This window comes from Syngnathus leptorhynchus, chromosome 16 (genome assembly GCF_054491065.1).
Source record: "Syngnathus leptorhynchus isolate UIUO chromosome 16, UIUO_Slep, whole genome shotgun sequence".
Classification (NCBI taxonomy): Eukaryota; Metazoa; Chordata; class Actinopteri; order Syngnathiformes; family Syngnathidae; genus Syngnathus; species Syngnathus leptorhynchus.
The window spans coordinates 7,986,897-8,010,471 of NC_141210.1; the positions used below are offsets into that span (position 1 = coordinate 7,986,897).

General features: G+C 50.2%; 1 protein-coding gene across 1 annotated transcript; it reads right to left on the reverse strand.

Annotated features, from left to right (window-relative positions):
- Positions 1–100: 100 nt before the first annotated feature.
- On the reverse strand, positions 101–19,780 carry shank1 (SH3 and multiple ankyrin repeat domains 1). Its single transcript, XM_085934404.1, has 25 exons — positions 19,475–19,780; positions 16,086–16,328; positions 15,735–15,806; positions 15,553–15,661; positions 15,067–15,221; positions 14,762–14,929; positions 14,461–14,577; positions 14,276–14,353; positions 14,131–14,197; positions 13,867–14,036; positions 13,661–13,785; positions 13,379–13,542; positions 13,174–13,287; positions 13,014–13,089; positions 9,198–9,280; positions 9,005–9,129; positions 8,751–8,886; positions 8,590–8,670; positions 8,091–8,117; positions 7,956–8,012; positions 7,664–7,779; positions 7,399–7,516; positions 3,441–6,843; positions 2,269–3,147; positions 101–1,957 (listed from the first exon to the last, which is right to left on the reverse strand). The coding sequence occupies exons 1-25, from the start codon at positions 19,778–19,780 to the stop codon at positions 1,879–1,881; spliced, it is 7,068 nt and encodes a 2,355-aa protein (XP_085790530.1). The 3' UTR covers positions 101–1,878.
- Positions 19,781–23,575: the final 3,795 nt, after the last annotated feature.

The window sequence follows — 23,575 nt, forward strand, 5'->3', positions numbered from 1 at the left end:
TAGATAAAAGTGTGCATGTGCAAGAAAAAATGTCTTTCATGACTGAAATCCAAGCCCATGTATTAAAACCTTTTCATCTTTATTATATTCCTAACAATTTGTCTCTTAAAACACTTTAAATTCATATATTTATAGGAATGTGTATATGCATGTCACATATACATACTATATGTCTATATATATTTATATGTAGTAAATTACCTTTCCACAGTTCATAATCTCTCCTTGTTTTTCTTTTTAAAGATCTCTTAACAGGACAAAGCAAAATAAATGTTGCTTTCTATGCAGTTGAGCCAAATGTTTACAAACGGAGTCTTGGTGATTTGTCAGGGGAAGAAAAGTCCGAAGCGAGTATAATGTTCCCGCAACTCTTCTCTACTGACGGAAGCAGGGTGTTTTTGCTCAACAACATGCTGATCAACAAAAACTAAAATACAGAGGCTCAAATTGGATAGAAAGCAGAGGCGTTCATGATAATCCTTAAAAAAAAAAAAATCATATATGTTTTCATTTGGAAGACAAGAGATTCTGTATAGAGCTTAAAACCACATTAGTTTCACTCGTCCTTATTGTTATTCGCAAACATCCCTCGGTGACCAATCACAGCAAATTACGCCAATATCACCGCAAAAACCCAAAAAATAACACCGATGCAAAAGAGTGCGAGATAAAGAGAGCCCTTTTTTTTAAACGTTTAACTCCATTTCAACTTGCGCTATGTCGTTAGAATTTCAACGTCTCAGCGCTTTACTTCCAAAATAGGATTCAAGCGTGTAAGTGGGAGAGGAACAAACAAAAAAGGACTTTGAAATGTGCTTGAATGCAAAAATACTTTGTCTGGTACTCAAAGCGTACGTGGGAATAACAGTAAGGACGACAACGGCGAAATAAAATCTCCCCGCTAACGACGTCCGTCGGCCGGCCTGGTAAAAACTTGTACGAAGAATCCGAGTAGTAAAAGGAGTCCTCTTGGATGGGAAGAAAGAGAGGAACATGGCAGTTTGTATCCAGGAAGTTGTTTTGCCTCACAGGAAGTCCTCAATCTTCTCTATTAATTATCCAAATACTTATGATATAGCTCTATATATATATATTTATATACTCTATATACCTGTATGCGTCCCATAAAGTTTTTTTTTCTGTGTTTGCATTTAAGTCTGTTTATGTGTGTAAATCGTTTGGGTTTAGTTACTAGTGCCCTGAATGGTCTGTGCACTAGTACCCTATTTGCAGCCTCTTAATAGTACAATTCAGCACACTAGTAGAACGATAAGGGTGCAAAAGTAGAATGGCTGTCTTCAGAATGAAGTTTTTCCACCTCTGCCTCCCAGTATTGTGTGACATATATTTGCACTGGTAGAACACGAGTGACCTTGTACATATTCGACTCGTGCGCAAAAAATATCAGGAGTAGAAGTCACGAGTGGAAGACACATCACTAGTTAGACAACTGTTCTGCTAGTGTGCTGAATTGTTTTGATAGCGAGGACCATTGCACTAGTATGATATGGACTTTCCTTAGTGTGTGCAACATTTTTGATGTTGTGGGTCTGGGCACTTGTTTATGCTACAACAATGTGATACAGTGACCACCAGTCTGTACATTTGTCATTAAAAGTGACGTCGGATCACAGCGCTGAGGTAAGCCTGGATATATTCTTCAGCGTCAACCAAAAAGCTTTTCCAGCTCCCGATTTGGAATTCCTACCATTGCATTGGTCAGTCCTGGTATTGTGATGTCCTTTCGAGATGAGCGGGTCGCATACGGGGGAGCCCTTGGTTAATCCCGACATATCCTGATGATTTCATTTTGGGACACCACATGATCACTTTTGGGGCAATCCACCGACTCCTTTGAATACCTCCTCTACCGCCACCTCAACTGTGACTCCCATCATCCATTCTTCCCTCATCCCGAGGAGAGAGCACTGACATAGGGAAGTGGCTGCTGGAAAGCCTGGAAGGAGGGGGGGCACGCACACACACACACACACACACACACACACACACACACACACACACACACACACACACACACACACGCACACACGTCGGTTTGTTTAACACAGACAAATTTGATCTATAGAATTAGAATGTGATAAGCGTGCATGCCTCACAGCCAGAGGATCTAGGTTTGAATCTGCTACTCCCACATCCCCAAAACATGCTAATAAGGTAGTAAGTGCAGACCAGTTACCAATACACTAAATATTGTCTGAAAGAACATAAGGACGCAAACTGACGATACTATTGATACTATAGTCATACCTGTCCATCACTGATCTCAGGGCCCGTTCGATGTTCATACGATGGCCCACGCGGGTGACGCCCAAATCCAGGTAGTCATCCTTGGTGAGCGAGGGCAAGTGGGTGCCGTCGATCTCATTGTCCAGGAAGCGCTCACGGTGCTCGGCAAGATTCAGGTAGCCCAGCCAGTCGGCCACGTCATACTTGGTCCAGTAGGGCAGCGGCTTAGAGGCGAAGGGCTTGGTCGGGGACGGGGGAGGCAGGTGGGGGTAGCTCAGACAGGTGGGCGGGTGCAGGGGAGGAGAGGATGTCCCAGACAGGAAGTGAGTGGGAGAAAGAGAGCGGGAAACAACCAAGGTGGAGTTTGGAGGAGGAGGGGCCCCAGAAGGTGCAAAGAGGGGCGGTGAGGGAGAGAAGTAGGGGTCTCCGAGAGTGTTGCCGGGCGAGGGTGGGGTGATTGAGCCCCGTAGATCGTACATGGCACTGTACAGGGGAGAAGTCGGGAGCAGAGGGAGGGACGAGGGACGGGGCGGCCCTAATTTGGGCCTCTCTGATGGGGAGATCAGAGGACTGGGTGCCCGCCTGCGCTGCAGCATGTGAGGGTCCTTGCGGGACTCGCGGTTTGGGATGAACTGGAACTCAAGCGCTTTTGTCCTGTAGACGGGTCTGTGCTTGGGGGAAGTCGGATAAGGGGAATATGACGTCGGGGACAGCGGGGAATGCGAGCGGGGAGGCTGCGAAGGGGCGGTGGGCTGAGGGGATGGCGTACGCCTCCAGTTGGGGTACTGGGAGGTGGGGGTCGGAGACGGGCACAGGGAAGGTTGCGATAAAGAGATTGGCGACGGTGACTGCGAGCGAGCCAACGGAGGACTCAGGGCTGAGACTGAATCTTCTGAGAATCTGAGGAAGAAAAAGAGAAAGTTAACTCAAGAGGTTTGGACTGAGTTTTTGAATTGAGTAAGGCGCCTACTGTGCATGAAAGTCAAACTAAGGCTCAAGTTTTACCTTTTAACCTTCAAGCAAATCACAAGTTACTTTGGAAATCTTGTGAGTCAAGCCGAGTCCCTGCTAAATTCAAGTTTGACCTGCTACGCTATCAATGAGCAAATAACATACTTTAGCTTCCCGTTCTTTGTGGGTTTTATAAAGACGTGAGATGTCATCGTTGTTGAAAACCTTGAAGGCCTGTGTACCTGTGTCTGCTCAGTGGTCTCTGGTTGCTCCAATTGTCCTTAGTTCTCTGCTGCAGTTTGCTGTTCAGCTCATTGATCATGTTTGGCTTCATACTCGATGCCGGAGGGTAAATCTTCTTTCCCTCCAAGAGTGCCCCAAACTGCCCCCCGGTCTCACCGCCCATCTGTCCTTCACCCCAGAGAGGCTTCATTTCGGGAGTGCGTGGGCGTTCAAAGTAAGGTGAGCTGGGACGTGCTAAGTTCTGCATGTCCCTCATAGCATAGCCGTCCTGGCCGCTTTCATCTTCCGTCATGGCGCCCTCCTCACCCTCGTGCTCTTCCCGTTCATGTTCGTCTCTTCGCCTCCGGGAGTGGAAGGACGCAGGGGCGGTGCTAGTCTGTCTGTGGAGCTCGCCCCCTCGACTTCCCTCTCTGAACCGGCTGCTTTTTGGGTAGGTTGACGCTGCTGCTGTGGCATTCTGCATCTCAAAAGTTTGGCCATCCAAGTAGCTCATGTAAGACTCAAGAAAATCTCCACGTTCCCCCGATTCTGCTGTGCCGCCTGCTAACCGACTGCCCACCCTTTCCCCTCGCTCCAACCTGTCAGCCCGAACGTTAGCCAGGATGCTGTCCAAGTGGTGGTCGCTACTACTGCGGCTGTCCAGCTCTTCAATCCCGGAGTCGACCACCGTTTCCTGGGACTCTCCCTTTTTGGCAGCGGGGGGCGGACGGTGGTGCTCCCCTGTCCTGTGGTGAGTGCTCTGAATGGGGGTGGTGTATGTGGCGTGCGTTCGCTCATGGTAGAGCTGTGTGGAGGTGCTTGTTGTGGTGGCAGCAGCGGTGGTTGTGGTGGCACAGCTTGAGGTCGTGGCAAATGAGGTGGTTCCCCGCAGAGGGGCGGGGTTGGCAGCCGTGTAGGAAAGGGCTGAGGGGCCCCGGTAGGCAGGGGGCGGCGTCACGGTGAGCGGGGGAGTGGGCGAGGAGCGCCCCGGCGCATGGGTGCTGTTGTACAGGTGGTGAGGATGGGACACGGATAAAGGTCTGTGATAGGCACCTGGGGGCGGGGGTGGCGACACGGCAGGGGGAGGTGGTGGTCCGCTGGTTGACGTGGGCTGCAGGATCGAAGGTGAGTGGCGAGGAGGTGGGTTGGGCGATGTCTGAGAGGGGGAGTGAGCCGATTGGGTCAGATTAGCTACCTCGCTGTCATAAGATGTGAGGCTAGAGGCGGTGGAGTCGCCCGCCTGGGGCGACGGCAGGGGCGTGTGAGTGGGAAACGCACTTCCAAATAGTTCTTTTTGGACAGGGGGAGGCGGTGGTGGGGGAGGTGGAGGAGGCGGTGCCTTCTGTTGGCTTATGTTGGGGAGAAGCCGGCGTTGCGAGTTTCCCCTATCAAAGCTATTGGCAAACTCTAACGGCGGTGGGAGGGGGTCTGCGTAGACAAATTCATCATCCGCGTCCACCGACGGGGCAGGCGGTGGAAGAACCATCAGGCCAGACCCGGTGTTCCCAGAAGAACCGGTCGTCTGCTGAGTACTGGTTGGTAGAGTGGAGGTCGTGGTGCGGGACAAGATGTAAGCGTCGGCTTGACTCTCCATCCTGAGGAATGAAGGCCGCCGAGGCTGCTGGGATGCCTGCTCGTTAGCGGCCTGTTCCGCCCTCCTCATGTAGACTTCCTGCTCTTTCTCCCGCTGTTGTTCCCGAGAGGCCTCCCTCTCTCGCTCCCTCGACCGCTCCCGCTCTCTCTCCTTGAAGCTGGGCTGATACCCTTGGGACTGGTACGGGTGCGTGTGGACCGTTTTGTCCTCTGAGAAGCGAACTCTGAGTCCCTCACGAGTGCTGCCCACTTCCCGTTCTCTTTCAACAACTCCGCCCCCTTCCTCAGCCCACACGCCCCCTCTAAGGATTCTCGGTGAGGGTGGACGTCCAACGGAAGGAGTGGTGGCAGCCAGCGAAGAGGAAGTAACCAAGTAGGAGCTGGAGGACTGGGCGGAGGACGAGACCGGCTGCGAGGTGACAGTAGACGAAGGGAAGACAACGCTGGACATCTGGCGGATGAAGGGGCGCTCCGGGGCCCTTCTCAACCGACTGTCGTCTCGTAGGGCGCGCTCTCTGGCTGCCAGGGCAAGCCCGAGAGGCGACGTGGGATCCAGAGCTTTTCCTGTCAGGGGGTGAATGAAAGTGGAGGACGGGGTGGGCTGTCTGCCTGCAGCGGTGTACAGGTCAGCAGGAACAGACTTAGGCTGATAGTCCAGGGCGGACGAGGAGTATTCCGGTAGTCCAAAGGCTGGAGGCATGCTGCGGGTGTGGTGGATGAAGGTGTCCCCGGAGAACATGCCCTCGTCGATGGACTTTGAAGGCCGAAGCTTGGAGTTTGAACTTTCAGTTTGTGTGTTGAGCTGCTGCTGCGACAGGTGAGCCCGCGTTAGTCCTCCCATGCTGTCACTACCCAGACCCATGTCTTCGTCTGCGGACATGAATAGGGAGGCGCTCTTCCTGCGGGCTTCGTGAAAGCGTTCGCGGTCTCGACGAGCCGCACCAACGACGGCTGCCCCAAACTGGCTGGTAAAGTCCAGCCCATCCTGGGCTCGCATGGAAGGCAGCGATGGCGGCGGCGGCGCTGGGGTGGAGGGCGGTGCAGGGGGCTGTGAGGCAGGGGTACGAGAAGGAGGACCATGATGAGCTTTGGATTCATCCGCCTCCCCAGGAGCGGGTGTGTCGGCCTCCACGCTGCTGCCCTGGCTGCTACGCCCGCTGCTGCTGGTGGACGGGGCCTTGACGATGATCGTGGGGATGGGGATGGAGCTCTTTTCCACTTTGCCCGCGAGTGTGGCCTGGGCTGCTCGCAGGTCCTCCACCTTGGATTGTTTCACCAGGGGACCCTTGCCTCTCCGAGCGCCACCTTTAGGACCCCCTGCTCCTGTTGCGCTACGCTCTAGTCGTTGTGGTTGACCTGTCTGCTGTTGCTGGGGCATGACGGTTGCAATGCTGGATGGGGGGATGGCGCTGCTGTAGCCCCTCCGAAGACCACCTGCTTTGACGCCACCACCACCACCGAGAGGCTCTCCGGTATTGGCAACCTTACGCGTAGCAGTCCTGCTTTGGGCAGTGTGTGTGCCCACGTGGGAATAGAAAGATGAGTAGTCCACTGCTGTGCCGCCTGTCCTCTCCCTGCCCAGTTGGGTTAAGTGTACTGCCTGCGAGTAGGGCTGGTAGTACGAGGAAGCCACCATGGACTGCGACACGGAGACCGAGGGCTGCTGGGAGGCCTTGGCTCTCCAACCGAAGGGCGGTGCGGAGGAATAGGGAGGGTCCGGTGGTGCAGTGGTTGGGGGTGGCGGGATGTCATCCGGGCCAGGGACGGAGAGACTTCGGGCAAACTTCATAGCCGGGGGATGCAGAAACGACCTCTCCTCCTCGGGCACTCCTGGAAGAACAAAGGAGGACACAACCAAAAGTTGAATTTGACTGGCGACAAGAAAGCACGGGAAAGCTGAGATGTCTGTCTCTAGCTACCTGCCCGTCTACCCGCCGCCAAGTCTGTCCTCAAGCCAGTTAGTTAACGAGTCACCGGTAGAGTGAGAAATGTAGCAAAAAAAATGAGAAACTTTATGACTCCTTTAGTGTCTACTATAGGAAATTGAAATAAATCATTGAACAAGTGACCACATACCATTGTTGAAATTGTAATGTTACTCATTCTAATGACTAATTTATATTTGCAAGAATAAATTCCAGCCGGCAAGTCAACAACAACATTTGTAGTTATTGCTCAATTGAGAGTAGGCACACCTTCATAATCATAATTAGAATGTTTACAGCACAGGCACATGAGAGCGACACAACAGTGGCCTCACCCCAACACACACACGGAAGGGCCACAGACACACAGACCACCACAACGCAGTGGGTCTGAGGGACAGACAGATAGGCGGACGCACTGAAGGACGGACGGACAGGTAGAAGAAACAAACCACCTCACCAATGGATTTCTGCCGCAGCATACCATGCGGGGGGGCGTGGGGCGAGGCGTAGTGGCCCCGCTCGTAGGCCAGGACCAGGCCGGACGATGCGGGGCCGGCCTGGTCCGCGTAGTTTGGCTGAAACAGCAGACAGTCATTTCAGTACACAAACATACGCTAGTATGTAGGTTTTGAAAATGACAGGTACCTTGATTGAAGAATAAAAAAGTGAAATCTAAAGCAGTGTTGGACCAATACCAAAGAAGGAAGGAGACACGCACGCACCTCGTTGCTATAGAAAGTCCGCCCTCTGTCCCGTTTGGGCCCCTGTCCCCGCGTCCCTGCCGCCTCGTTGGTGCTGATTGTCTGCTGAGCCGCTGCAAGAATTTCATCTAATTTATCTGAGAGTAAGAGCGAGGAAAGAGGAGGGAAAGAAAGGAAGGATGGAAGAGGAGGCAACACACACACCAGAATGAAACAGGAAAAAAGGGGACAACATCCAGACAAAATGGCAAAACGGGAAAAAAGGACGGGACGAGGAAGGCAGAAGAAGACAGCCATGATGAGGCGTCCTTACTCAGAGCCATCTGATAGACGGTCCGCTTCTTCTCAGCCACTTGGGACGATTCCAGTTCTGAAAGGAGGAGAAAGGCAAGCAGTGAGCGCACACAAGCGCAGGATGAAAGCAACCAGAGTGGATGGGAGAGATTACCTGACTTTTTTTTCCATGGAGTGGCAGCTGCGAGGAGGACAAAAAGGACACTCGTCTTTGGCGGGAGCATGACAGCATTGTTATGCAGAATACTAATAATGTTCCCTGCAGTGGGACATGCACTTGGGTGCAAAGATATCTTCCACATGACAACAAAAGTTATCTCCAGACACTTTTCGGTTCGCATGCAAAACTTCAAAAATCACAAAATCAGAACAATCAAATAAAAACTTGCACCTCTTTCCACTATCCGATGGCACCATGAGGGCACAGAAAAAGAAGAAGAAATTGTCAAACTTCTTTAGTTCATTTGAAAACTGTTATGCAATAAATATTACTGCCCCCTGAAGGACTGGAAGGGCAAAACATCTGGAACATTTTTGATTTTGAATAATTCTTTATTTTGACTTTGATTTGCTTGAATTGAGCCTAGAATTTTTTTATGATGCAGAATGTAGCACAAAGTAAAATTAGCATTACAAAAGTGGCCTGGCCTTACCCATCTCCTCCAGCTCGGACGTCATGGACTTGGATCGCAGAGCGATGGCGGGTGTGCTCAGCCTCTTGCTTTGCTGCGGGACTGCAAGGCAAGCACGCCGGCAGCCACAAGAGGTCACTCACGAGGCTCCTGTCATCTCCTGCTCACCTTCCCTTCCTTACTTTTCTTGCGGGCGCCCTCTTCCATGTCGGGGTTGCGGGTCACCATGACCACCTTGACCATCAGGCTGTTGCCGCCCTGCCGGATCATGTTGACCACCTGCCGGTGACCCACCTTCACCACGTTCTGGCCATTGACCTGCAACACAGGAACATTCCTATATCGCTCCTGTATTGTCTTGTATCCTGTCTTGAAAGGCCCTGGTCTGAATTAAAAAAGAAAAAAAAAGGCAAGACAAGTCATGATTGCAGGTTACCTCGATGAGGAAGTCGCCCATTCTAAGGCCGGCCCGCCAGGCAACACCGCCCTCATCCACTGACTCCAGGTACTGCAGGGCGGGGAAGGCGGGCGTCGGGGTGAACTCTTCGATGGGGGTCTGAGCTGGAAGACGACAAGAAATCAACACAGTCCCGCTTGTTGACGTCACCTCGCGCTCCTCTCTCTCTCACCTTTGGCACCTCTCAGCACAAAGCCGAAGCCCTCGCTGTCTTTCTTCTGCAGAAGCACCGTCTTCTCCTTGATGATGTAGTCGCTGGCAGGTGAGATGTTTAGTTACAACTTTTGCCGTCACAATAGCAAGTAAACAGAAAGGGGCCAGAACGAGACTTCAAACGGCTCGGGTGCCGGACTCACAGCACCACAGTGAGCTGGTAAAAAGGTGGGAAAAAAACTCGTCGAAGCATCTGATGAGACGCTTTGATGGTGCTGTCATCTTTGGGCTCACAAAAATTGGCTTTTTATGTCACCCAAAAAAAAAACGAAATCACGAGTAACCAGGGAGAGAAAAGCTTGCCTTGTCAAACACGTTTGAAGGCTTTGCTTTCTTTTATCAGCGCGGTTGAGTTACACAAAGTCTACTCTCTGCGGGTTTTCATCCGGTTTGCTGCTTTTTTTTCCCCAAGAAACACCTCAAAGTAGGAGTTATTATTACACACCAGCGCTAACTTTTCATACACGTTATCCAGAAGCAAAGGAAATTGATGTCGAGTGATGGTACAAAGCTCAGAAGTCAAAATATCAGTTTTAAGACAAGATGACCTCCCAAAATGCGACTTTTTACGTTCAAGCTTACAAAATCGTTGGATTGGAGCCGACGGAAACAGGCACGAACGGAAGGCGGAGCTCCGACAGATCGCTTTTGACCGCATCGCTGACAATAACGTTACTGCACACAACATGCCATCAATCCACACACCGCCAGAGCGCGCGTGCTGCTCACACACACGTTCACTGTGTGAAACGCGAGCACACGTGCGCCACACACACACACACACAAGCAAAACACATGCGGGCGCCGCAACATCTGTCAAGTCGTTCCAATCGATCCTGCCGGCCATGACGCTGAGGCATACGACTCCCGCCTCCGGCTACCATGGCGATGGAAGGATGGGGAGGAGGCGGCTGCAGGTGGTGCTCGCAAAAAAGAAAAAACAAAAAAAGGCTGGCCAGGTACCTGTAAATGAACCAGATGCTCCGATTCATCGGGCCCAGCATCGGCCAGGAGGAGGAGAGGGAGAGGGAGCGGAAGAGATCCTCCTCGCCGCATGCCCCCGCCGCCATTTCCTCCCCTCCCTCTCCTTCTCGACAGCGGCGAGAGGCGAACGGCGAGGAGGAGGAGGAGGAAAGGAGGAAGAAGAGGAGGAGGAGGACGGGAGTGGGAGAGGGCTGCACTCCCCCAGCCCCTTCATGCTTAAAAAGACGGGAGGCGAGCGGGAGCTGCGTTGGATGCGACAGGGATGGAGGGAGGCGGCGGAAGGAGGGACGGGGAGGGAGAGGTTTGGAGAGAGCTGAGTGGCTTTCTTCAAGGAAAGGGGCGGGGCCTACCGGCAAACGCGCACATGCATCCAAAATCACTTCTCTGTCCTCAAGTCCCATTCATAAAATACTTTGAACCACACAGTCCGAGTGAGTGACAGCTGTCAGTCATCAATGATGTAACACCACCAAATCCAGAGACGCTATTGCCTCAAAGACAGTGAGATCAGTTCAGTGGCCGTATTGTGGCCCATACCACATTTTCAACGAGGTTTTCATACAAAACGCACACACACACACACACACACACACACACACACACACACACACACACACACACACACACACACACACACACACACACACGTGCTTGGCCAGTTTCCTTCCAAGCGTCAAGGACTCTGCGGTATGACAATTAGACTATGAAGTCATATCAAAGCTCCATCTGCACGCGTCTCTTCGTCCCTCTCAGCACGACGACGGAAATCTTTGAAGGCTAATTTGGAACGAATCCGGCACTCGAGATAAATTGGGATGCAGCACCAATATTGGAGCTTTGTGCTACCGGCCAACCTCCGTTTTTAGTGGGAAAGGAATCTTTTGAAGCATTTTGAAAAAAAATCCAATGCATTTCAGTGGGCTTTGATTGTGCGTAGATTTTCACGTTTTGCTGGCCGGGCCAACCCCCACCCGCCCGCCCCCTGCAAATGACGGAGCTCCCCTATTCCATTCATTTTTGTCATATTGACGCAAGTCAAGACCAAAGAGTGTCCGACCTCGGTGGCGATGACAAGAGGGTCAATCGTGAGATCGGTTCACTCGGCGGTTGTTGAGCACTGAAATACGCCCAGCGGTCTGTGGGGCACGTTGGACGAGTGCCCAGTTCACCAGATGGCCTCCCGCCCTCACCCCGCCCCTGGCCCTCACACAGCTGTCCGTCCAGATCGTCTTCAAGCGCTAGAAAGCAAAGTCGTAAAGGCCGACGGCTGTTTGGAGTGAGCCAACCAACTGGAGACAACCTTCCTTGTCGGAGGCTGCAAATTCCCAGTTTTGTCCAAACATTAGCACTTAAGCTCACCTTTTGAAAACAATAACATGAGTGCGTGACTTTCTCCAAAACATGCATACAAATATGGTGGCCAACGATTACGTTTGGCGATGAGGAGCAAGCCCTTATACGCATGAAGACATGCCGTCTGTTCATCTCCTCCGCATGACATCATTGGAGGCCCGGCGGCAGGTCAGACGAGGACACATCAGCGCTCCGGCTGCTTTACAACATTTGCTCGTGGGTGGGTGGGGGGTGGGGTTTGGACCGAAGGACTCTTCGGGGAACGGTCAACAACAATACACATTGAATTGCTCATTTGCAGCTCACTGGTGATTATTAACTGTGAATATATTTGGATCTTGGATGTAGGATTTGGATTTTCTGAGCCCGATGCCGACTTCGATATTTGGCAGAATACAATGCAGATAACCTATTTTGAAAAATGGGCTTTCTTGGTTTCTTTCCACTCCCAACAATAAAAGCCTGAACCGCAGGCCAAAGACGTGACTGTTGTACAATACGTCCTGTCTGTCAGAATCGCAAGAACTTCACATGAGAGAAAAACTGGGGAAAAAATGAATCAGACTGTTTTTTATCCTAGTGGGCTTCGTGGTACATTTACATTGAAAAAAACAACTATCCCCTTGGTTGCCCTTCAGCGTGTGGCCTCCAGATGGAGACACCACGGGGGAGACAGAGCGACTGACGGCTGGACAATTAAAAAGTGAATGTGAGGGTGGGCAGTGTGTGTGGGGGGGGTGCTCGGCTAAATTAAAAAACAACAGAGGGTTGCTGCGACGGTCACGGATGACAGTAGCGTCGGTGAGGGATTTGACCCGTGTGGCGTGCCCGACTAAAAGCCACCGCTTGAATTATCCACCGTGACGAAAAGCATTTTAAAATCCATAAAATATGATGTCACCAGAGATGAACACGCTTGGCCAGAGAAGAGGGAGAGTCACAGATTGAGAGAAGAGTTGGAGATCATAAATAGAGATTTCTGCTTTGCTAACATATGGCAGGATTGCAGGCTGGCACATTTTACATCTTGCCCTCCAGTCTAAGTATCAATAAAAAAATGCTACCATATTCGCAGTAGCTTAGCATCAGTTAGCGTCTAGTGGGTCATTTTAGGGGACAATTAAGCAGCACCTGAAGTGTTCCACTTCAAAATGAGTGTGCAGATGTATGAGTCACCTGAAATGAAGTGAACAGCTGGGATGCTGTAACCCCCCCCGACACACACACACACACAGCCCCCCCCCCCCCCCCCCCCCATTACGCTGGTCCCTCCTCCAGGGAAACGGTGTTTCGTGGTCACAACACATCGCAGTCACAACAAAGACGGAGGCAGAGTGACTCAGCATGTGCTACGTCCAAATACACCAACACGCACGCTCGACAACAAAGCGTAGCTGTGAATGAAACTGTAGGTGGCACAGTGGAGACGTTTTCTTACCTAGGAGCGTCAAAGCTGTCGTAGGAGCCCACCGTGTAGTGACGGAACAAACGCTTGGCGCGCTCCCCGCGGCTCTCTGGAATCACAAGAATTAAAAATTTGGTTTGTGGACTTTACATGTGAAGCTATAGAATATGATTCAAACAACAAAAAGACTGACCAGATTTGCCTTCTTGACTTCGGAGCAAGACTTCCTCCACACAGTCGGAGGGGAACCAGCCAGTGCGACCGCGGACCGTCCCCTCCCAGTAGCCTCCTTCGCCCACGCTCAACACTAGCCAACACGCACAAGAGCCGCACATCACACATACACACACACACACACACACCGTCTCAGCGCCGACGGGTCGGGCCTCTTTGCTCACCTTTGACCTTGTCGCCCTTGCCGAAGCTGATTTCCCGCTCGCCCTGGGCCGAGTGCGCCCGCGTGGCAACAAAGACCCGTCCGGGCACGGCGCTGTATAAGCGCCGACGCTGGCCTGCCGTCTGCGTGCTGGCTGTGCCGGTGGCGGCCGGGGCAGTGGCGGGCCTGACAGAATTTGGTACACAATCAAAAGTGGGCTGACTTGTTCTTGGCTATGTTAACAGTTGACAGACCTCGGAGGTTACGATTGAAATAAAATGAAAAGCAGGGGTTCTCCGCTCACCCTTGTTTGCGACTCTGCTGCCGGCTACGATCGTCCTTGTCCCCCATCCTGCCTCGGGACGGGGACCGCGTCCTGGCCCCTCGGGGACTGCTGGAGCTGCGAATGGTTCCTGTGTGTTTGAACCCCTAAAAAGGGAAGATGGCAATCAGTCTCTTGGAACATCTTGCATTTGAGGTGCGAGGAGCAAAACGTTTTTGCAGCGGTACCTGCACAGAGACGATGTTGGTGCTCAGCGAGTTGGGCACGGCCATCCACTCGGGCAAGTTCATGCTGTTGTCACTATTGGCGCGCAGGAACGGATGAGGGTGAGGCAGCGTCAGGGTCTGCGTGCTCTCGCGCCTCTGGGGGGCGTACTTTGGAGACTCCACAAAGGGAACTGGCGGGTGAGGGTTAGTGGGAGGATAAGGAAGTTGGCCTTTGGCGGGAAGGTTGAGGTGGTTTTCTGCTCAAGAGCACATTCCAGGACTGACCTACATCGGCGTCCCGGTGGTTTTTGATGATCTCCCCCAGCTCGAAATGACCCGACATGACGGCCACCTGAGTGATGACATCACAAGTCTTACGCAGGCAAGCAAGCAAGTCGTTTCTCTCGCAATATTGATCGCCAAGTATGACCTGGAAGGGTGTTTGACCGCTGTTGTTCTTGGTCTCTTTGTTGGCTCCTCGGTACAGCAGAATTCGTGCACAGCTTTCCTAAAAAAGATAACAAATAAATGAACACACATTAGGTTATGCTTGTTCATCGGATATTGTTCTTAAAACATGGTAAATGTCTTCAATATTTTGCGCATATTTTGCACCTTGTTATATAAAGCACATAAGTGCAAGGCAGTGTTTCCAGATGCATTCTGGGAGGTGGAGTCTGCCCCGTAGAAGAGGAGGTGCTCCAGGTGTTGAGAATTGCCGTTCTGACACGCCTGGGGCGGGGGGGACAGCACACACACAGCACACACATACTCAACACCATTTGTACAATGACGATGGCTTCATTCATTCCTTCGCTGATGACGATGAGGATGAAACTACCTGATGGTGACATGGTGGACACAGACACACACAGAAGATGAAGATGAAGAGGAGTGCAGCGGCAGCCGAGCAGACCTGGTGCGTTTCGTCCCAGCCGTTCTCGTCCCTTATGCCCAACTTGGCGTGGTGGTAGAGCAGCGTTTCACAGCACGAGGTGTCGCCCCCTGTCAGCACAGTGTGGTACAGCGGCGTCAGACCCCGACGGTCCTTGTAGTCCGGGGAGGCGCCCAAAGATAGCAGGACCTGCACCCAATAACAAATTACAGGGGGACAAGTATTTATTCATTTGTATGGTCCGAATTGCGAATTCTTGAAACGCTCTTGCCAGGATAGAAGAAAAAAAAAAACATTTTGCAAAAGCCACGTGGCGGCGTTTGTACCAGCAGTGCAATATGGCGGTGGCCTCGGACGGCCTTGTGGAGCGGCGTGAGGCCATCTTTGGCACGGAAGTCAATGTGGGCGCCCCCGTCCACTAACACCCGGATGGGCTCGCCGCCGCCCGGTTCGCACTGAACCGCCAGCGACAGCGGAGTCTCTACGAGGCGGAAACAAACACAGCCACACGAATGAACACAAACATACCCTTCCCGTCCCCCGCTGTTGACAGGAGGCGTTAAGCGCATTGCCACTCGCTCCCTGGGCGACACTCAGCCTGCGAAGCGAGCGTCAACACACCCAGAGTCGGCAGGAGGCGCCAAGAGCAAAGTGACACGTGGCCATTCCAAGGCTTGCCTTCCTCACACTCTGACACTTTCCACATCACAAGCTCAAGAAAATGAATCACACTTTACTGGCGACACAAATGTCATGTATCGTCGTGAGATTTCATTTTCTGACATTTGCGGGTTTTTTCATGTTGCGCTTACCGCCGGTGTCAGCATCCTGGTAGTTGGGATCAAGGCCTTTGTCCAAGAACTTGCTCATCTTGTCCACACCGTTGGTTTGGATGTAGTCCATGAATTTCTTCAGACTGGCCTGTGACAGACGCACAAGTGGAAGCTTGCACTGGCATCCTCCGCCTCCTTTTTTTTCCCCCAAGGTTGCTCACCTTGGTGTGCAGTTTGGCCAGCTGCTTCTCATCCAAGTTGGTCTGCTTGTACACTCGAGTCTTGTATCGGAACTAAAAGTCAAGCGTTAAGAGAAGACTCATGACACATTCTTTGTCTTTTAGGCCAAACTAAATTGATGATAGTTGTACGAAGTTCATTTTGTTTCCCTTGTCCATCACTTTTCTGGTTCTTTTATCACAAACAATTGGCGGAAGTACATGCCAAAACATGTCAGGTAATGTAACCTAAAATTAAATTGTTTGTGATAAAAGAACCAAAAAAGTGATAAATTGATGGTAGTACAGGGTCGTCGGAAAATGAGAAAGCAAGAAGGTGCATGATATGCGTACCTCCAAATAGGGCACGCCCTTCTCAAAGGACTGCGGGTACTCCTTGAGCAGCCGCTCCTCCTCCAGGAATTTGGCATCATGGCCGTCGGTGGCCGGTTGGAAGAGGCCGTAGTTGAGGACGTCTCGCAATGACTCGGTGAGCGAGCATAGCACCTGCTGCTTGGCCTTCCACACCGTCGCGTCTGGGTTGAAGCGCAGGCATTTCTGCCAGGGGGCGCATTTCACATTCAAATCGGCGAAATACTATGGAGAAAAAGTCTAATCATCTCTCTTGCATATATATTAAACTAACTCCTCAACTGGAATTGATAGTAGAGATTTGAAGGAATGGGAGAACAGGAGTCGCAGTGGACCTCCCGTGCAGCAGAGGGAGACAGTGGCACAGCAAACTAGGTCAAACCCAGTGAGGAAGGTGCACAGACTATGAATGGCTGTACAGTACACACACACACACACACGCACACACACACACACACACACACACACACACACACACACACACACACACACTAACACTAACACACGCACACGCACACACAGAAAGAGGCACTGTCAGTAAACTGAAGAAGTTGCAACACAAAAAAGGGAGGAGGACTGTTGTCACGGCGACGCCGCACAGTCGCGCCGTGATTGGCCCTCACTGTGTGAATACACGGGGCCCCGCACACACAAATATACACACACGTATATGCAGACGTGTACACTCACGCGCGCGCGCACACACACACACACACACACACACACACACGCACACACACACGCACACACACACACACACACACAGACACACAGATTTGTGTATGCATCACATTCGTCCTCCCTCGATTTTATTCACTGTCTCGCACAGCCAGCACGGTTTCCAAGGCAACCGGTTCATTAGCCGAGCAAGCTGCTTGTTGCCATAGAGACTTCCCGTGGAGATGGGGTAGTTTGTGTGTGTGTTGGGTGCGTGCGTGTGGCTAAAGGGGGTGGGGGTTAGAATGGAGGGCAAATGATTGAGAGAAGAAACGGTGATGATCAGTGTGGCTCAGTTTCACGTACGTGCACCCGCAAATAACACACAGACATCCACCCATCTACAGATTTTGCTGATGTCTGAAGGGGAAAAAAAAAAAATGTTAAGCCGCAGAAAACATTTCGACCGGCATATCGAGCGGCGCTCCCTCCAGGAATTAGACGGCTCCACCCGTTCCGCCAATTAGGGCCCATCACAAAGACGCCAAGCCAGCTCCTCCTCCGCCTCCTCAACAAGGACAGGACGCCTGCCTGCCCGTTTGCAGACGGCTTATGTAAACATTCTTAGCAAAAGAGTTCCCCCGCACTGATCTGCTCTTTGTGTTGAGAAGGTCTTGAGAAACACACAGGTAGTAAAGCAATTACCAAAGCAAGACAGATGATACGCTACTGGCAAGTCATGTCCATCAGAGCGCACAGCAATAATGTCACATCATCCAAAAACACCCAAAATGGCTTGTTTCGTTTCACTTCGTAGCCATGGCAAGTCCCCATAAAAAAAACTAAAGCAAAACCGCGCACGACATGCAACCACTGCAGTAAGGCTTGCTGAAGAACATGAAGCAAACTGAGTCACTCTTATCTTATTCTTCCTCCAGAAGAACATCATTCTGCAGTTCCTGTAAGCGTCCCAGTACTTTTGCACTCACTGCTGGCTCAAAGCGGTCGCTCCCTGGTCTCATTACGGTGCAAATTAATGAGCCACCCGGGTTTACTGAGGTTGAATTAGCCGACACGTTGAACGAAGCTGCTGCATGACCTTCCAAGAGGTGAAGGTGAGAGCGCGCTTGTCAGTAGGATGTAGCCAATATTGACGCAATAAACTTGATGACAATTGATGAGTTGAATACGAGGCTAGAAGGAAGCTAGCCAAGTGGAACCTAAAATGAGATGAAACCAGGGGATGTTTAGCATGGCAGGAGCAATCTAAAGCTTGGCTATGTGCTAGCTTGAATAGATACGCTACATTGGGGACAAGCTAGTTCGCAGGATGCCTTGAAGACTGATATTATTAGAGTTGATGATGACAATATATTTATAAAGCTTAATTGACTCAAAATGAGGTCAAGTTGAAGAGAAATGATCACTTTTATGGTGCCTTTTACGACTCCCGCGTGGATTTACGCCGCCATCCTCTTCCATGTGCGCCTTCTCTAATCACACCAGCTAGCGCCTGCCAACCTCACTTCACCTCTGTCCATCTCCATTTTACCTCCACCGCCGCCTCCTTTTATTGCGCCTGTAACTCTCTCTCACTCTCTCTCTTTCTCAATTCCCAAATGGCCATCTTTTTTGTCTTCCAGTTAGCCATCCTTCCCATTTGTCCGAATAAACAAGTGCGCCAACGTGAATTATTCATGTAGGAATTTATTTAAAAATGTAGAAAAATGCAGTGGATCAATAATACATCACACACGTCAGCCAGAGAGAGAGGAGGCGCAGGCATTTATAGCCACTGTTAGCTACAGACTTTCAGCTCTGGATGTGATTGCTTATGTCTGTTTGTTTTTCACGTGTAAAAAATTTGCACAAAAATGTTTGTCCACGAGTAGTTTGCGTTTTCCAAAGCCTTCCTACAATCCAAAACAGCTGCTTTGCCCATTCAATTTTTGCAGAGATTGAAATTAACATTAAGATGATTCACATGTAAATTTGGAAATATACTTGCAACAAAAAAACATTCAAGTATTTTGGCAGTATGTTCTTGTATGTTGACACAATAACCAAAAAAAATGCCTGCCACTTGACTCAATTGCCTCTTCACACTGCCACAGACCACATCCACAGTGATGGAACGCAACAGCTCATCGATCCATTCAGACTGAAGACAAGCCCTCTTTAAAAAAAAAAAGTATTTTCCTGGTTGTATGGCACCATTTAGGACCTCTTGTCGCTTTCTACTTTGCCTCTCCAAATGCTTTTCCAACATTGAGTGCTTTTGAACTCCACTTGGTGACAACCATTGTGATGGCGCTTCAGCACTTTTTTTTTGGTCTGGGGTCACCTTGAACGTCTGGCTCTTGAGCTCAAAGTCAGTTTAACTTGATAGATTGAACCTCTCTGCAAATGAGAGCGAGTTACTATGCTAATGGATTAAACCAAATTAAACGTACAGGCTAAAATAGGTTGTAGCTTAGCAAAATGGAAATTTGATTTGGTAGATGATTCAACAAGAAGCTAGAGGTAGCTTAGGCTAAAAATATAATAGATGGAAGAGAGGATCGGTAGAAGTTACACTGATGAATGTGCGAAATGTTGTCTAAAAAAGTAGTGTTGTTGCCATGGTGACACAAAGGGAGGCTGGCGCTTGCCAAAACGCGTTGTGGCGGCCGCGTTGGTGTATTTTATTTTCAAGCTCCTTGGCATCCACTCACCGTTTGTTTGATGTCCGGAATGCCGATACGGAAGACCATCATGGCGATGTGGGCGTCTTCGGGGGGCGGCGGCCCAGAGCCGGACGTGCGCTGCTTCTGCCTCCGCTGCTGATGATTGGCTGGCTGCTGATGCGGGGGATTGGCCGAGTAGGGATTGGATGCGTGACCCGGGTTCCCAGCTTGTCCGGCGCCTTTCCCCGACTGCCTGGGCCCCTCGCCCCTGCCGCCACCTCGCCGGACCTCAACCTCGTCCTCCAGTTCGCCGTTCTCCTCCTCACCATCCTCGTCGTGCTCGTCTTCCTCCATCTCCTCCTCTTCCTCCTCCTCCTCCTCTTCCTCCTCGTCCTCTGCCCCCGGGTACGGGTGTCTGCTGTTTCCCAGCATCCTTTGGTGCTCCTCGTCGCTGGTCAGCGGGCTGAAGGGCATCGTCATGGCGACAGCAAAGGTGACCCCGACGCCATCATTCTTGGGCTGATCCTGCACAGGAAGGACAACATTTCCAGGGACTACGTGAATGGGCAATAAAACTATAGCAAAAGAAAACCCACACAACTTATGCTATGCCTAATACATGCTAAGGTCAGCATCGGTTCATAGCCATTTCCCAACAAGAAAAAAGAAAGTAATGACAAGATCCAAGTAGCCATGCTAATCTGGGCCTGATCATTTGTCCGTCATCCATCCATCCTTCTACCGACACTCCTCCGAGACCCATTTCCACTGCGGGGTCAAACCGTTCACTCATCTCAGCGGCATTTTAAAAAGCGTATTAGCCCCGCTAACCCTTCGGTAATAGTGCCAGACGGGGGCCAGCATAACGTACGCTAATTTTTAAATGCAAAAAAAGATAGCACTCATTAATATGTAATAGTAGATTAGTACAAGAAGAGGGTGTCCAAAAAATGGGAGTAGATGAGCGAGGTTGATTTTTTTCTTTGCGTGCCACTCAAAGGCATCTTCGTCATGCTTGCTCTGCCCTCACGTCTATCTAGGACACTTGTATAGATAGAGCTTCTCCTTCTCTCGGTCCCCAGGACAAACTTCCAAAGAACACATCGGCCCACTTTCTGCTTGTGAAAAAGTGGAGCGGCCAATTTGCCTGACTGCTTGTTTGACACGGTCGTACACACAAAAAAAACAAGGTCAGTTTGTGTGATTGAGTGTGCGTTACACTGGTGCGTACACGTGTGACATCCAGGACATTCTTAAGTTGTCACCTGTGAGAGCTTCAGGTCACCGAGGACATCACATAATCATCCGCCTGGTTCCGCAGGGACCAACAAAGTCACACATGGTCTTCTTTTACCCGGCTCGTGACGCAACAGTTCTACTCGGGGGACGAGTGGCGACGGCCTCTACTGAACAAACCGTAGAAGACCGCAAAGAGGGTGAGGTCGGACGCTTGCGCTACGCTTCTCCCAAACGCAGTGGAAGGCATGTTTCAGCACATTTCCACATTCCTTTTTGTATTGTTCTATACGGTTAATTTCAGATGTTGATAATTGCCTTCGACTTTCGTTTAGCTGAAACAACTCTGGCTAATTTTCTGACATGGCGCTCATGCTGATAACCGCAATCCTTCTGCTCACTATAATGGGGATATGGAAATTTGAAATTGTGAGCATCAGCCTCAGTCAGCGCCGCCCGGCGTCCCACAAGCGCCTCTCGACGGACCCTGACTCATCGGAAGCATCCCAACAATAAAGCCACAAGACGTCAGTGCCTCTGATGCCTGAGTGTCGGCGCGTCCCATCAGAGTCGCCAGGAGTCCCCCCACGCCAAAACTGGAGAGTCTCTGAGAGGGCTGCACAAACGCAAAGCACACAAAGGTGCCACAGAGGACTTTTTCAATTCATGGATGTCATAAACGGAAGCTGTCAGCTGCACCATGTTGTTATTAATGAACTCAGCGGGTGCAAAATTTATTATCACAAGACAGCGGACAGACCCTTACAACAAAAGGTTCCCTGTCAATTAACCCGTGGCAGGAATGTGAGCCAGAACACGATCGTATCACGACAATTCATGAAAAAATAGACAGGCATCTATCAGGACACCTAAATATGCTATAATCAGACATTAGAAAAAGCACACTACTGAACAGAAATGTCATAAAAAGTATTTTCAACATATACTGACATAATGACTATATCGCCTGAATTTACTTTTACTTCCTGAGCGTGAAATCTCATTTACCCTATTTTCTGGACTATAAGTCGTTCCGGAGTACAAGGCGCACCAGCCATAAAATGCATAATAAAGAAGAGGAAAACACATATAAGTCGCATTTTTGGGGGGAAATTTATTTGACAAAATACAACACCAACACCAAGAACAGACATGAATAGTCAACAACAGGCTGAATGGTACGGTATGCTAACGTTACACAAACGAGGAACTGAGAACGTGCCTGACATAACATATTAAGAGTTATTCAAATAACTACAACATAAACAAGTTTGTCGAACCATCTGTGTCACTCTAAATCATTAAATCCATCGAAATCTTCATCCTTTGTGTCACATATAAACAACTCCCCTGACTCCGGAAGTAGACGCTGCGCTTTCTCTTGTACGTCGCTGACGTCAGACTCCTAGTCAGTAGCAGTTCCAATTATTCCAGAGGCTTAGAGCGCCCTCATACGGTTTAGTGTGAAAATAACATGTGAAGTGATATACTAGTAAGAAAGTAATCTGTTAATGATCAAGTAATAATGTGTTAATAATTTCACGAGTCGCTCCTGAGTATAAGTCGCACCTCCAGCCAAACTATGAAAAAGATTCTGACTTATCGTCTGGAAAATACGGTAATTGAACTCAAACATGGCGAATATATTCTTCTTGAATCTTGAATCTTGAACTGCAATTGCATCCTGTCATCTTGTGGCTCTCAAAGTGAAACTGGAAAGACATGTCCAATGGGATGCATGAAAAAGTCTCAAGTCCGTGTTTGGAATTGAAGGGTATGTCGAGCATGTTGAGTTCAAGTTGTTATATTGGGCAAATTCCTTCAGTCAGTCATGCTCTTTGAAAAAAAAACCAATTTCATCGATATACTTGAAATTTGGTGTATTTATATAACAGAACGCATTGAAGAAACCACGCCCAGAATGGAACAGGAAGTTGTCCAATTTGGGCGCATTTTGTCAGGAGAGTCCCTGAAAAGTGCCTGATGCCAGCTTCACTGAAAGACAGTCCAAAATGGACCTTTGACCTCGTCAAAGAAACTAGCAGCTATCGTGGCAACTTTTGCTCGACTGCCATCCTACAAGCGGCGTGTGAAAGTCTTCCTATCCTCTGGAGAAGCCACAACGACGCCGCGGTCCACCGAGAGCTGCGATCCCTCGCAAATAGCCTCGTAATTCATTAGCTGCGCTCGGTCTCCACAGGAGCGCTTGGCCGCTCGCATGGAACGCACGCTCACTGAGACTCGCTGGCCGGCCATACCCGCCGGCGGCCCGCAGGGGGGCCGAGCTCATCCATAAGTGAACGGCGGAGGGTGTAGCCGCGGGCCGTGAGGCTGCCTGAACATATGAAGCGCTGTGAAATATTAACACCGGGTGCTAACAAAAACAGGACAAACGGGAAGTTTTCTACATTTGTTTCCTGTTGAAAAGAGTTGCAGAGAGAAACTTAGCAGGACCGAATTGAAGTTGATTTGAAGTTTAATGTACTCAAGTACCGGTACAAATACTTGTATCAAAGTAGAAGCTCATCATTCATGCCGCAACTCTAAATTGTAGATTTCCAAGTCTGTTCACCAATTTAACCACATTATAAGTGTCGTTTATCACCGCAGCGAGAATGCCAAACGCTTTTCCTGCTGCTTCGTCATCATAAAGTTCTGACTAAATGAATAAACACCCACAGGTGCCCACTGCTGCTGGCACAAGAAGACAAACGCGTGACAAGCGCACTGGAGGAGGAGGCAAAAATAACTCCTCTCCATGTCGGATAAGTGAATGCTGGGAGGAGCGACCATTGATTTGGCCCATTATGCGGACTTTGCTGACAAAGGGGGAAAAAAAAAGCCTCCAAACAGAAGTTCAACGGATGGCTTTTACCAGAGGAAAGACTGGAAGATTCAAATACACATTACAGG